The sequence below is a fragment of the Rana temporaria genome, chromosome 4, assembly GCF_905171775.1.
Source record: "Rana temporaria chromosome 4, aRanTem1.1, whole genome shotgun sequence".
Lineage (NCBI taxonomy): Eukaryota > Metazoa > Chordata > Amphibia > Anura > Ranidae > Rana > Rana temporaria.
In genome coordinates, this window is record NC_053492.1 from 144,654,950 (window position 1) to 144,670,967 (window position 16,018).

Here is a 16,018-nt window from a genome sequence, read left to right on the forward strand (position 1 = left end):
CAACTTGAGAGCAAAAACGAACAATGAGGACATGAAAACAGCACTGCATTAAGGTAAAGGAAGCTATTAAAAATTCCTTTACAACCCCTTTAACTATATTCCTCCACTAAAGGATTTTTTTTAGCTAAATAGCTTCCTTTACCTTACTGCAGTCCTGGTTTCATGTCCTCATTGTTAGTTTTTGCTTTGATGTTGTTGTAATTCCTCTCTGTTCTGGACACTTCCTGGTTGTCTGTTTCCTGATAACCACAGTACTGGGAGATTTCTCACTGTGGTGACTAATCAAGGAGGTGTGATTACTGTGTGTCTAAAACCCCTCATCACCAATCCAGTTTCGTTTTACAAACCATCACTGCCATCTATTGGCTCTCTGGCTCTGTACATCAGAGAACCAGGAAACAACAGCAAAAACGAAACTAAACTGTAGGTACATTATATGATTGTTTTTTATCTATTTTTAATAATTTTTAAAAGGAATCAGTTAACTAGTATGTCTCTATACCCTGTAAACAGTCATTTCAGCTAAAAAGAAAAAAATCCTTTAGTGACCCTTTAAGGCTGCATTCACACCAGAGCGTTGCTTTTTTGAATGTTTTTTCAAACCTTTGTGTTCAGCGTTTTTAAAGTGTTTTTGAGCATTGCCATTTTTTAATTAGCCAATAGAGAAAAATATTATGTTTCATCATTTGATGCTATGTTTTTCCGCTTTTTTCATCTGCCACAATGTAAGTTAGTGAGTGTACAGCTTGTACAACATTGTACATTTGCTGTCCCCTCAAAAAAACTCAACACACAGCCATTAATGTCTAAACCGCTGGCAACAAAAGTGAGTACACCCCTAAGTGAAAATGTCCAAATAAGGGCCAAGTGTCAATATTTTGTGTGGCCACCATTATTTTCCAGCACTACCAGAGCTTCACAGGTTGCCTCTTCAACTCCTCCATGACATCACAGAGACCTTTTTTCATTGAAACAAGTTTAGGTGTGACACTGATTAGACTCTAGCATCGTGTGATTATCCAGTGAAAAGAGTTGAAAGGGGTGGGGAGAAGAACCAACACAACCAAATACTTTCCAGAAGCAGCCTCTTTTGGCGGTATGGGAGGGTTACACAAGATTTTTAGCAGGACCTTCTTTTGCAGCTGTCCTCCTGCTCACCTCTTCTCTGCTCACTCAGGTCCTCTGCCCACTTCAGCCCTTATACGTCTTGTTTTCATTCATAGAATAAAATAGAATAGAATAAACTAGATATTATGGAAACACCCTCTGCCAGGAGATGTAGGCTCATCTAAGGTGCAGAGTCCAAGCACCAGATGGTCTTCTCCGTTGCTTCTGATGGCTTGTGGACTGATACCAGGTCGCAACCCTCAAGCCTCGTACACACGACCGAGTTTCTCGGCAAAAACCAGCAAGAAACTTGCTGGGAGATATTTTTTTGCCGAGGAAACCGGTCGTGTGTACATTTTCTTTGAGGAAACTGTCGAGGAACTCGACGAGCCAAAAAGAGAGCAAGTTCTCTATTTCCTCGACGGGAATGGAGAAACTTGCCTTGTCGAGATCCTCGACAGCCTAACAAGGAACTCGACTAAGAAAACGATGTGTTTCGCCCGTCGAGTTCCTTGGTCGTGTGTACGAGGCTTGAGGATCACCACACCAAGGGGTGAGCAGGGACAGGAAGGCTACAGTGTGGAGACTTTACACTAGGGGATTGGCAAGAGAACAGACAGGTCAAGGTAGAGGCTGAGGCAATCAAGAGAGTAGTCATGTACAGACAGAAGTTGAGTCAGACCAGTCCAGCACTATAACAATCAAATAATCTATCAAATAAATAGTATAGCTCTTTGTAAGGAGTAGCTGGTGAGAAAATACAACACTAATTATTTCAAGGGCTTGAGCTTAAACACCCCTAGGTTATTTTCTGGACGTCCTGGCAAAGATTTTGAAAGTACAATAGGAAGTACTGTCAGGGGATATGTGAGTTAGAAGTTCTGGAAGAGACTAGGCAAGAGGCTGCTATATCAGTCAGCAAGTGGGATTGGGAGATACCTAAAACTGCCAGAACAGTGCAACAGCCAGGCAGAAAAATACTACATCTGTGGAACTACAGGCAACAGAATAACCCAGCATGTCTGTGAAACTACAGGTAACAGAACAGCTTTGCATGTTTGTAAAACTAAAAGTAGCAAATCAGCGATAGAGCGGATCTGCGACACTTGGCCTTTCAGCTTTCTAATGGCCATTACTTTGCACCAGTTATCCTAACTTAGGCAGACTGCTCTCTGAACTCCACATAGTTTTAGCAGACCAATGTTGACTTTAAGAACATTCAGGGGTTGTTTTGGCTATCAAGTCAACACAATTTATAATGCAATAGTTCAACAGGCCTTGCAGTGACATCACAGTTAATGGCAGATCATTTTGGCGTACGACTGAGCCACAAGGTTCTAAAATTTCCTTCTTTTGGTCTGGAAGAGGACCAACCAGGGCCCATGGCAAGTAGGGGAAAGAAACCGCCGCTCCAGATGAGTGCACTTCGGTGGTGAGTCTGAACTCAGAGAGATCCAATGGGTGCAGGCAATGCACAAAGCATAAATGGAAGCAAAAAGGTATGGACAGCCGCACTCCGATAAATGTAAAAAACAATAAAAGCCTTTAATCCAGTAAAAAAAACACTGCACAAACAGAGAAACAGCAAACGGTGGGATAATATAGCTGACGCGTTTCACATTGTTATACAATGCTTAGTCATAGCTTGTCATGCTATGACTAAGCATTGTATAACAATGTGAAACGCGTCAGCTATATTATCCCACTGTTTGCTGTTTCTCTGTTTGTGCAAGGGTTTTTTACTGAATTAAAGGCTTTTATTGTTTTTTACATTTATCGGAGTGCGGCTGTCCATACCTTTTTGCTTCCATTTATGCAGGGCCCATGGCACAAACACAGGCAGTGGACTGCGTGCAAAGTAGAGGATTCAAATGCAGATATTTTAGGTAGCTTTCAGATTAACTGAACTCAACTCATTGCACACTGACAGCTCAAAGGGCCAACCCACAGTTGTCCCCTAGGTGTTCCGTCTTCTTTCTTAGGATCTTGGGATTAGCTGAACAGAACCTACACCTGGCTACATATCTATACTAAACACAGGAAAGAGACCAAAGAATATTTTTAGAACTCATTTTGGTATTTCTTTAAAATCCACAGCTAAAAACTTTATTTGGCATGCATGTGGTTTAGTGAAGAGAGACAGACGTGCTACTTAGACACATGTGGTATTTTGCCACACCCTGAACATTATTGTTGAAGAGTTGCTTAGTTTGTAACACCCTGTTTGGGTGAGCGTTATAGACACAACAGTGTTTTTTTTGTTTCAGAGTGAATCCTACCCCCCCCCCCCCCCCCCCCCCCCACAATACTGTATTAAAGCATATCTATGGTGGAAATGTAAAACCATATGTAATTCAAATATTTCTAGCCAGCTCCATTTAAGGTTTGTAAACTCAATTTGTGAAGATCCCCATAGAGCGGAAGAGAAGCTGCAAAGCATACATTGAATAACGTAAGATGTGGAAAGAGATGGCCAGCAAACAGGTAGAATTCAAATCATGAAAGGAGATTTTTCGAGTGAGCTTATATTGGATTATCAAATAGAACTATTGCTTGTATTACAATGCTGATGTTATAAAATGAAAGTGTATGCTGTGGCTAAAGGTCTCTTTTAAACTTGTTTCATTTACCTACAATTGTATGCAACCATGAATTTCTGAATACTCAAATACTTTCCAATCTATGTGCACTTTTTAAAGTAGTAGTAAAGACTTGTTTGGAATTGTACATACAGGTAAGCAGGGCTCAAGTCCTGCGGGAACGCGCGGGAACGGTGTTCCTGCACTTTTTTCACAGCAGGAACGCAGTTCCCTTTGCAGGACTAGAGCAGCCGAGCCGCCCGAGCCAATCCTTCACTAAGCGGCGATGCCCAGCTCGAGTCACTGTCAGGGGCAGGCGAACCTTAGTAATCCTTTATGTTACTGCCCGCTTCCTGTATATGGATTCATCGGGTAGTGTGCGGGTATTCCGTCACTTCCTCGATGCCGCAATGTCTCCTGGGAGCTTTTGTCATTGTTCCTAGGAGACATTGCAGAGGTCTGCCACGAGTTATCGTGGGATTTAGAAAGAACTTGCTTTTAGTAATTAAAACATGCGGTTTAGTAATTATGCATATGAGCGTATCATTTTTTATTTTTGGTGGGGGAGTGGATCTTGGGTGGGAGTTCCCACACTTTTTTCCCCAGGACTTGACCCCTGCAGGTAAGCCTATAATAAGGCTTACCTGTAGGTACATTGAATATCTCCTAAACATTCGCTACATTTTGTATCTGTCTGTATTTCTGTTAATGTTGGCTAACTTGCTAATACATTTTTGTAAAAGAATATCTCCTAAACGTGCAGTGTTTAGGAGATATTCCCAATGGATGCAGCAGGTCTGGCACACAGAATGCGAGTTTCCCGCACTGTGTTGTGGTGTGAACTAGTTTTGGTCTTTCTCTGCATAGGTTGTGCTTGTTTTTGCTAAGTGGCATAATGCTACCTTCTTTACTAGCGGAATATTGTTTCTGCACATGTATATGAAAATCTATAAACTTATCAGATATAAACATATCTTTGCTATAATATACCTTTTAATGCATTGTAAACTAGAGTTGCACCGATACCGATAGTAGTATCGGTATTGGTGCAAATGCTCTGATGCTTAATCCAATACCTGTGCAGCCTCACAGATGATCGGTACGGCTATAGGGGGAGTTACAAGCATTGATCTCCCTGTAAAGTTTTCAATAAAGCAGCTGACAGTCGCTTCTCCTCCTCTGCCTCCCACAGCTTCGGGCTTGTTTATTGAAAGCCACACAGGGAGATCGGTGCTTGTAACTGCCAACACCGCCGCACCGATCACCCCCGACTGTCCACTGTGTCCTCATCTGGCTCCCCGGGTCCTCCTTGACCTCCTCTGGTCCTCTTTCTCCTCCTCCCGTCCCCCTCTGTATCCTCCTCCGGTTCCCTCTTGTCCTGGATCTGTCAGGATGGAGAGCGGAGGAAGGAGCTGGTAAATATGTAATTTATTGGCTCCTTCCTTTTCTGAATGAACAGAGTCAGATCACTGACTCTGTCTATTCATAACTGTGTTTTTACAATGCTTTAGTTTATGAATGAAAATGAGCATCTGTCTCCTGTCTATTAATCTTCAGTGCAGCTGAGGCTGCCGAGAAAAGGACTGGGGAATGTGTGTCCTCAGTCCCTTTCCTGTCTCAAACAGGGGAGGTCAGAGGTCTGTGTAGACCCTTGATATCTCACCAAAGCCCCCCATTCCCAACAGGGCTGATAATAATAATAATAATAATAATAATAATAATAATAATAATAATAATAATAATAATAATAATAATAAAAGGAAACTGTAATAAATATTTAGGGCCAGATTCACAAAAAAGATACGACGGCGTATCTCCTGATACGCCGTCGTAGCTCTGAGATACGATTGTCGTATATATGCGCCTGATTCATAGAATCAGTTACGCATAGATAGCCCTAAGATCCGACAGGTGTAACTGTGTTACACCGTCGCATCTTAGGCTGCAATTCTAGGCCGGCCACTAGGTGGCGATTCCATTGCGGTCGGCGTAGAATATGCAAATGACTAGTTACACCGATTCACGAACGTCCGCTTTGCCCGCCGCTCTAAATTTACGTAGTTTCCGTAGAGATGCGTTGCGTAAAACTAAGGTTGCCCTCTAGGTGGACTAACCAATGTTAAGTATGGCCGTCGTTCCGGCGTCGAATTTTTAAATTTCACGTTGTTTGCGTAAGTCGTCCGTGAATGGCGCTGGACGCCATTTACGTTAATGTCGAAACCAATGACGTCCTTGCGACGTCATTTAGCGCAATGCACGTCGGGTAATTTTATGGACGGAGCATGCGCAGTACGTTCGACGTGGGAACGCGCCTAATTTAAATGGTGCACGCCACATTTGAATTAGGCGGGCTTGCGCTGAGCGGATTTACGCTACGCTGCCGCAAGTTTACAGGTAAGTGCTTTGTAAACCTGCAGCAGTGTAACATAAATGGGATACGTTACGCCGCCGCAGCGTAACGGATTTCTACGTGAATCTGCCCCTTAAAGCGGAGGTTCACCCAAATAACATCTACAGTACAGACCAAAAGTTTCAAACAGACCTTCTCATTCAAAGAGTTTTCTTTATTTTCATGACTATGAAAATTGTAGATTCACACTGAAGGCATCAAAACTCTGAATTAACACAAGTGGAATTATACATAACAAAAAAGTGTGAAACAACTGAAAATATATTTCATATTCTAGGTTCTTCAAAGTAGCCACCTTTTGCTTTGATTACTGCTTGGCACACTCTTGATGAGCTTCAAGAGGTAGTCACCTGGCGCAGCACCCCATCACTCTCCTTCTTGGTCAAATAGCCCTTACACAGCCTGGAGGTGTGTGAAAAATAAATGATGGTCTAATGATGGAACTAAACGCAAACCGGATGGAATAGCATGCCGCTGCAAGATGCTGTGGTAGCCATGCTGGTTCAGTATGCCTTCAATTTTGATTAAATCCCCAACAGTGTCACCAGCAAAGCACCCCCACACCATCACACCTCCTCCTCCATGCTTCACGGTGGGAACCAGGCATGTAGAGTCCATCCATTCACCTTTTCTGCGTCGCACAAAGACACGGGGGTTGGAACCAAAGATCTCAAGTTTGGACTCATCAGACCAAAGCACAGATTTCCACTGGTCTAATGTCCATTCCTTGTGTTCTTTAGCCCAAACAAGTCTCTTCTGCTTGTTGCCTTTCTTTAGCAGTGGTTTCCTAGCAGATATTCTACCATGAAGGCCTGATTCACACAGTCTCCTCTTACCAGTTCTAGAGATGTGTCTGCTGCAAAAGGTGGCTACTTTGAAGAACCTAGAATATGAAATATATTTTCAGTTGTTTCACACTTTTTTGTTATGTATAATTCCACATGTGTTAATTCATAATTTTGATGCCTTCAGTGTGAATCTACAATTTCCATAGTCATGAAAATAAAGAAAACTCTTTGAATGAGAAGGTGTGTCCAAACTTTTGGTCTGTACTGTATATCAGACCAACTTCTTTATACCTCTAACATGTACAGTCCGAATTTTTTTTCTTTTACGCTGTACATACCGTATAATCTATATTTGCAATCTGGCTTCCCCCCCGGCGGAAAAGTCCCCCCCCCCCGTATTGCATAGGCGCGTCACGAGTCACATCGTTTCCGAAAGAAGCCGAACATGCAGAGCTGCGAGTTGGCTCTATACGAGGCCTGCGCTTAGGAACCGTGTAGAGCTGACTGCGCAGGCGCCGTAAAGAGCTTCTTCAGGTTCGGCTTCTTTCGGAAACGCCGTGACTCGTGACGCGCCTACGCAATACGGGGGGCTGGGCCTTATTCGCCAGGGGGGAACTTTTTCTGAAAGGACGTCAATCCTCTGGGTGACCTCCGAGAGGCCATTCCTCCTCAGCATAGAAACGCCTACTCCAGCGGGGAGAAGTACTGGGAAGCCAGATTGCAAATATAGATACGGTATGTACAGCGTAAAAAAAAAATATGCGGACTGTACATGTTAGAAGTATAAAGAAGTTGGTCTGATATAGATGTACCTCTGCTTCAAATGTTAAATTGTAAACAAGATAAAAAAAAAAAAACACTGACACTGCCCACTCCCCCCCCCCACCCAAAAAAAAGAAAGCATTGTAAAAAAAAAATGAAAAATTATAAAAAACATAAATTGTAAAAAAAAAAATTAAAAAAACAACTGTAATACGTGAAATGGTAATCGGTATGGGCTAGTACTTGAAAAAATAGTATCAGTATTTGTACTCGGTCTTAAAAAAGTGGTATCGGTGCAACCCTATTGTAAACACAAGCTGAAAGCTCTTTTAAATTATAAGTGCCTTTTCAAAAATGTAATTCTTCCTTCATCCTCTGCATCAATTCTCTATCGGCTCTTTCAGGCCTGACACTGACACATTGGGGTTGATTTACTGGTGTAGATTCAGGTAGGGTCGCGCAATGATACGGCGGCGCAGCGTATCGTATTTACGCTACGCCGCCGTAACTTACAGGAGCAAGTGCAGCATTCACAAACAAGTTGCGGCGGCGTAGCGTAAATGGGGCCGGCGTAAGCGCGCGTAATTCAAATGTGGAAGGGGGGGCGTGTTTTATGTAAATATTTGATGACCTGACGTAATTGACGTTGTGTACATATACCAGTGTGCATTGCTCCCAAGTACGGCGCAACGACGTATTGGTTTCGACGTGAACGTAAATTACGTCCAGCCAAATTTGCGAACAACTTAAGGCAAACGACGTAAAAAATTCAAATTTCGAAGCGGGAACGACGTCCATACTTAACATTGGCTGCGCCTCCTAATAGCAGGAACAACCTTACGCCGAAAAAGCCTAACGTAAACAACGTAAATAAATTGCGCCGGGCGTACGTACGTTTGTGAATCGGCGTATCTAGGTAATTAGCATATTCTATGCCGACAACAACGGAAGCGCCCCTATCGGCCAACGTTATATTGCACACAATTCTACGCCGCCGCAATCAAGTTACGTCTGTGGAGGAAGCCTATTTTTTAAGCGTATCTGCCTTTGAGAATCGACGTAACGATACGCGGGCGCGGATTTCAAATTACGGCGGCTTATTTGGAGATACGCCGCCGTAAAAGGTACGTGAATCTACCCCATGAATGGCAAATAGACTGTGATCTTTGCAAAGTGCAGTTGCACTCTGCAAGTGAAATTGCTCCAGAGCTTAGTAAATTGTGTAAAGTTTCACTTTACAAAGAATACCCAATCACAGAGCAGAAGATATTTAAAATAAAGCTCCTACAGTAAGGAGAGGCATTCTCACATCTGTCTTCCAGTAATGCCACAGAATACAAAAGATGTAATGCTATCTTTTGCCAAAAAATGTCAGCTAACACAGAGCCATATATTCTATGCCTAAGTTTTTTAAATGCCAACTTTATATGCAGTTGTTACATGTACATATATGTAAATGGTATTTTTTGTCAAACAGTCTGCTGTTGCCGTTTCCATAGCACAACAAAATTCGTTTTTTAAGATCTACTTAAAGGAAAAGTACAGCCAAAGCTTGTTTGCCTGTACTTCTCCTATGGATCACAGGAGTGCAATTCGTTTTGCACTCCTGTGACCCGTTTTCAGTAGAGAGCAGGCTGAAGTCACAGAGTCGGTCCATGCTTGGGCGTCATCACGACCATGGAGTCAGGATCCACCCAGATCCCTGGACCAGCACCTGGCTCAGCCTCTCAGCCTGTGGCGGCTGCTCCCACCGCCTGCACAGCCCAGTGCTCCAGTGTGCCATCAAATGCAGCCACTGTGCCCATCAATTGCAGCCAACTGTGCCCAGCAAATGCAGCCAACTGTGCCCATCATATGCAACCAACTGTGCCCATCATATGCAACCAACAGTGTCCATCATACGCAGCCAACAGTGCCCATCATATGCAGCCAACTGTGCCCATCATATGCAGCCAACTGTGCCCATCATATGCAGCCGACTGTGCCCATCATATGCAGCCGACTGTGCCCAGCAAATGCAGTCGACTGTGCCCAGCCTATGGCTCTAATCAGGTTCTTAAAAAAAACACCCCACTGTAATTCATGCGTCCGGTGTCCGAAAAAGGTCTGGACGACTAAATAGGGGGTGGCTACAGTGGCCATAGATAGATTCATGCTATGCATGAATCTATCTTTTTTACATAAAGGGGGTGGCATGACAGAGGGGTCGTTACCCGTTGAAATGAAAAATCTTTATTTTTATTATTTAAATAACAAACATGTCATACTTACCTGCTCTGTGCAATGGTTATGCACAGAGCAGCCCGATCCTCCTCTTCTGAGGTCCCCAGATGGTGCTCTTGGCTCCTGCCCCCTCCCTGAGTGCCGCCATAGTAAACCACCTGCTATGGGGGCACTAGTGCATTCTCACTTCTGAGCCCCACTCTGTGTGTTCATTAACACGGCTCTGCCGCCTGCTCCCTTCTCACTGGCTGTGATTGACAACAGCAGAAACCAACGGCTCCTGCTGCTATGTCTGAACCAATGAGGAGGGTGAGAGCCTCTGCTTTCATGCACATTGTGGGATCGAGATCAGACTCAGGTAGTAAGGGGGCAGGAGAGCTGAATGCAGAGGTTTTTTTACCTTAATGTAGAGAATGAATTAAGGTGACAACCTTCCGATTTTATAACCACTTTAGTTTTGACTAGAGTGTACCTATATACTATAATACTATATATACAGAAGCTGTAGTATGTATTTATATAGTATCCTTGCCAGGCATCCTCGGTTTGAAAAGTTAACAAATATGGTGAAGCACTTAGCAGTTAATTTAGGATTAGGGCTGTTGAATGATACTTTTGCCACTATGCATATGTTCCATAATGGAAAGAAGGCATTTGCATCCAATGGCACTAGCCAACATTTTTACCCTTAAAGTCTTTTAGCACATAATTACTACCTTTCTCTATACCATGTGACATATTTTGTAAGTCATCATTTTTCTTTTCTAGAAATGATTAGACTGGTCCAAAGCAAACTACAAAAAATCAAACAATTACAAAATATATTCTATTTTAGAACATTATTTAAATGTATACTTCTTTAGTTAACAAATTAAGCAGAAAGCGGTGACCTAATCTTAGCTGCCTTCAAGCGCAGTCACTTTCGAGTTTCATTTTCTCAGAGCCATGTGTCTATAACTATTTGTGATGTCTGTGATTAATATAGCAATTACAAAGTAGCAAAACAAACAAGCCATAACGCCTCTAAGAGCAGGCTGCTTTTTCAGCTTCTACTTGACAAACATGACTGCTTGTGCATGGTACATTTACAATGTCATTTTTGATGTTGAAAAATGATTCAGGTTTGCAACATACATTTACATTTCGAGGAAATGTAAATACCGATGAACACATATATGCCATTTTCTTTGTTTTATATTTGCAGTAAATTACAGTATCTCTGAACGGCTCTGATCGACTCCGATCGTCTCCGACGCCCCCGCACCTCTGGCTAAATACAGTACTAAACACTGCAGAGGCTTGAATCCTGCTCATTTTGCGAGACAACACTCGCAAACCGAGTCAGGATTTTAAAAAAATTGCTCGTATTGAGAAACGCTCGTTAACCACGTTACTCGTAATATATATATATATATATATATATATATATATATATATATATATTAGGGCTGTGCAAATTAACTTTTAATTAATCGATTAATCTTTAATTTTTTTGATCGATCAAAATCTTTTTGATCGATTAAAATTCTTTGGATTGGTACTCACCTCTACGTCGACTTCTGGGCCTTCAGGGAGTTCTGTCGGAAATCCGGTGACATCACGGACACCGGCGGGGCTTGCCGTGTCCATCTGAAGGGCTCCTTTGCTGTGCCTTCATATCTGCATGCCGGCGGGACCTTACTATCTGCCACATGCAAGGGTTGTTACACTTCCCTCTATCACTTCCCTCTATCAACCTGGGATTCTACAGCCATCCACTGGGAGTTGTGATTGTTCCCTTCATGGGACATCTACATGCCGACGGACTGATGTTAACCTCTCCTCATTTGGATTCAGCAGTGGTATCGTTGTACACATTTTTATACCAGTATCATACTTAGCTACATGTTTTTATGACTGCTTTTGGTACCGTTTGGTATTACTCGCACCATTTTTACAGTTTATGTAGCTACATCGATTTTATCTTCAAGGAGATCAGCTAAAAGTAGTTGGATCTGTATGTGCGTTATAATTAATTGAAATTAGTCGATTAATAGATAAAAAAACAAAACGATTAATCGAACAGAAAAATGTTGATCAGTAACAGCCCTAATATATATATATCTGAAAGGTGATTGGTTGCTTAGGTTTAGAGGAACACTTTCATGTACTATACATTTAATACATATATACCCCATATACTTTTTATCACAAGAAAAATGGGAAAACGTATTGACTCGAGTATAAGCCTAGAGTGAGAAATGCAGCAGCTACTGTAAGTGGAAAAAGAGGGTCAATAATGTCAACTTGCAGCCTCATTGTGCCCATTTGCAGCCTCGTCCGTGACAGAACACTGATTCAGTTTCCCAGCAGTAAGTCAGTGTTCCGCCTATCATGGATAAAGACGAGGAGGCGGGGCTTTGTTACACTGAACGGCCCCCGACTAGACTGCACGTCACAGCGCTGGGAGATCAGTTGCATGAGGCTGCAGATGGACACAGTGAGACTCGAGTATAAGCCGAGGGGGGCATTTCCAGCACAAAAAAATGTGCTGAAAAACTCAGCTTATGTTCGAGTATGTACGGTATGTAGCGTTACCCCTGAAGGAGCCGCTTGAGTACTCCATTTGGTTCAGTAATCTGCCTCTCAACCCTAAGAACTGTCCCAGCCCCTCTGGCACACATAGCAAACAGTGTACTTGCAAACACAGTAAAACAGAAACAAATGTAGTTACCAGGATGCTGTTTGCTGGGAGACTTTCCACAATCTTTAATAGCGTTAATCAAACCCAAAATGCAGACTTCAAAATCGCACGGTAAAGCAACCTAAATAATACTAGAGTGGCCTATGCACTGAGGCAGCATAAATGGGATCAGATCTGGCTTAACAACAGTCAGTCTATTTCCCTTAAATCCCGAAATCACAGACCCAGGCAATGAACATGGGAGGCAATAAGCCACAAATGCAAATTATCACTTTAACAGTTAGCGTGAGAATTCCCCTTTAAAAGTAGTCACTGGAATCACTAAATTACTGATACTGATAGAGTAACAGCAAGAGACCTCACAATGGAGATACCCAGGATCTTCGGCTAGCCTGGCGTTGGTGCACTTGGTGTCCTGTTGAGCAGGATAAACAAAGGGTACTTGAAAGTATCCTTGTAGGCAAAGTGGAATGTAGGATGCTAGCAGTATCCTTGTAGGCAAAGTGGAATGTAGGATGCTAGCAGTATCCTTGTAGGCAAAGTGGAATGTAGTGACTGTTCAGCAGGGTGCAAGTATTTCTTACAAATGTGGGCACTGGTGAGGCAATGTTGCCTGACTACCATGATGGATGAATTGGATGATGTCATCACACACAAGGTTTTTTTTTTTTTATCTAAAGAGTGATTTTTTTTTCATTAGCCACTTCAAATGACCCAATAACGTACAGTCAATTAAACATATCCTACACACTGGCATCAATTTACGAATCAAAGTGGAAGTAAACCCATCCATAAAACTGTTTCATTTCCGGCATGTGCCAGAAATGAAACACTACAATTGGTTGTGCTCTCAACCAAACTGTCAAACCATCCAATGACTGATGTCATAACTGATCACATGTGCAGAACCATGGCAGTTGTAGATTAAACAGAGGCTTAGATGGTAGTTTCCTTGGCTGAAAACGATAGGGGGGTTTATTTACACTTTAAGTACATGTTTACTTCTCAACGTGAAATTCAATGAGCAAGGGAATTTTCACTTAGCTTAGTAAATATGGTAAACAAAAACACCAAGTTTAGGGAAAATTATAAATCACTTTGCCAAGTTAAAAGCCAACTTGCTGGACATTTGAAGCCAGGATAGATGCTTTGGGCTAAATTATATAAAATGAGCCTGGAAATCACCCTCAATGAGTTGTACTGTTAATAGTTCATACATAGCTTTACAAACTATATTACCAAGCATAAAGACAAAATCTTTTCCGTCTGCACAGGCAACAAACCAATGAAATCATCAATAATATGTAAAATAAGTGCACTTACTGAAAAGTCATCTTCAGGAAATAATACCAGATCTTTCAGTGGGTCATTGGAATATGTATTTTCCAGTTCTGTTATAGCAGATTCGTAATCCAACGGCTCTAGCAGTTTAGGCTTTTCATGCTGGAATAACAACAAATATTTGTTATTATTATGATTAAAAATGATATTCAAAATTAAGTACGAATTTCAATTATTTATTTATAAATTTATAAAAAAATATATAAAATCAAATTTAGATTTTAGTTTCATTCCTAGCTTGTGAAGAAGGATATCATGAGGGAAATTCTGAGTTTCATGAGACACAAGTGCAGCTTAACTGCTGTATACACAGAGAAACAGAAGCTTTGTCGCAACTGCCCAAAATAAAAACGGAACTATAGTAAAATGTTTTTAATATAGTGGGGTTAGAATCTCTGTCAAAGTTCTATTGCTGTTTGGGATGGTTGATTGGCCTTTGGAGTGGTTTCCCCCGACGCTATCATGAGGGGACACAAACAGATTTTGACCTTCTATGTTGAAAAATCAAGAAAAAGTATTAAAAAAAAGTATCCACTGTTCTCAATAAAATTATTTGAACTGGAAAATTTGCAAAAAACGACCTATATATAAAATTTTATTTTACACACAAAAACACTATAATGTTAAAAACAAAAATAAATTAATAATAATAATAAAAAATTAAAATAAATGCCCGTGTTTTGTTAAGATATTTTTTGTGTGAAATAAGCTGTTTATTTTTATATCATAGGTATTGAAGCCCATATAGTTTTTCTTTTTCTTTTGCAGTTTTGCCAGTTCTAGCAATAAAAATCTGGAAGTTGTAGCTCTAGCATAATGACAGCTCAATATGTTTTTTTTTTTTTACAGATACTACCCCATAAAATTAGACTGCCGCAATGTTTATACAACACCATTATTGTTCAATCTGCAACACTGATACTGTCTTGGTTACATTTTAGCAATTAAATTTGTAATCCATCCATACGCATAGTGCCTTGAAAGTATTCATGTTCTGGCAGGTTGTCAAAACATAGTAAAGTGCATTTTTCCAGGATTTAGAAAATAAAAAATAGAGCTCTGGTTAAACTCAGACTTATTTTTACGGGGTCTTGGTTGTATAACACAGACCCACAAATCAAACAACAGAATGCCTCGCCATTACTATTTCTTTTGGTCATTTTTGTTTCAAATATTTTATTGAATTTTATAATTATCAACAAAATTCCATTAACCACTTCAATACCGGGCATTTTCACCCCCTTCCTGTCCAGGCCAATTTTCAGCTTTCAGCACTGTCACGCTTTGAATGACAATTGCGCAATCGTGCGACATGGCTCCCAAACAAAATTGACGTCCTTTTTTTTCCCGCAAATAGAGTTTTCTTTTGGTGGTATTTGATCATCTCTGTGGTTTTTATTGTTTTCGCTATAAACAAAAAAAGAGTGCCAATTTTGAAAAAAACACAATATTTAAAAAATTTTGCTATAAAAAATATCCCCATTTAAAAAAAAAAAAAAAAAAAAAATTCTCAGTTTAAGCCAATATGTATTCTTCTACATATTTTTGGTAAAAAAAAAAATCGCAAAAAGCGTATAGTGATTGGTTTGCGCTAAGGTTATAGCGCCTACAAAATAAGGGATAGATTTCAGATTTTTTTTTACTAGTACTGGCGGTTATCTGTGATTTTTTGTCAGGACTGCAATATTGCAGTCACATCTATAAATAGGCACTGATTACTGTATAAATGTGACTGTTAGGGAAGGGGTTAACACTAGGGGGCGATCAAGGGGTTAAATGTGTTCCCTAGGGAGTGATTCTAACTGTGGGGGGAGGTGACTGACTTGGGGAGGTGACCGATCGGTGTCCCTATGTACAAGGGACACGCCATCGGTCTCCTCTCCCTGACAGGACGTGGATCTGTGTGTTTACACAGACACAGATCCACGTCCCTGGCTCTGTAACTGCCGATTGCGGGTTCTCGGCGGACATCGTGGCCGCCTGGCTGGCGCGTCGGCACCTAAGTGATGCGGCACGCACGCCCCCTAGCGGCCGGGAGGCCCGAGGACGTCATATGACAGCCACCCAGGATGGCAGAGCCACCTTGTGGCCGTCATATTACAATAGCCGGGTAGTGAAGTGGTTA

At 41.5% G+C, this 16,018-nt stretch overlaps 1 protein-coding gene across 13 annotated transcripts in view; it reads right to left on the reverse strand.

The window, feature by feature from the left end:
• Positions 1-16,018, reverse strand: part of DOCK10 (dedicator of cytokinesis 10) — a 433,376-nt gene that overhangs the window by 250,417 nt on the left and 166,941 nt on the right. For all 13 annotated transcript variants that reach the window (XM_040349133.1, XM_040349131.1, XM_040349129.1 and 10 more), the window contains exon 2: positions 13,876-13,995. In XM_040349133.1, the coding sequence (XP_040205067.1) occupies positions 13,876-13,995 (120 nt within the window). The remainder of the gene's footprint in view (positions 1-13,875; positions 13,996-16,018) is intronic.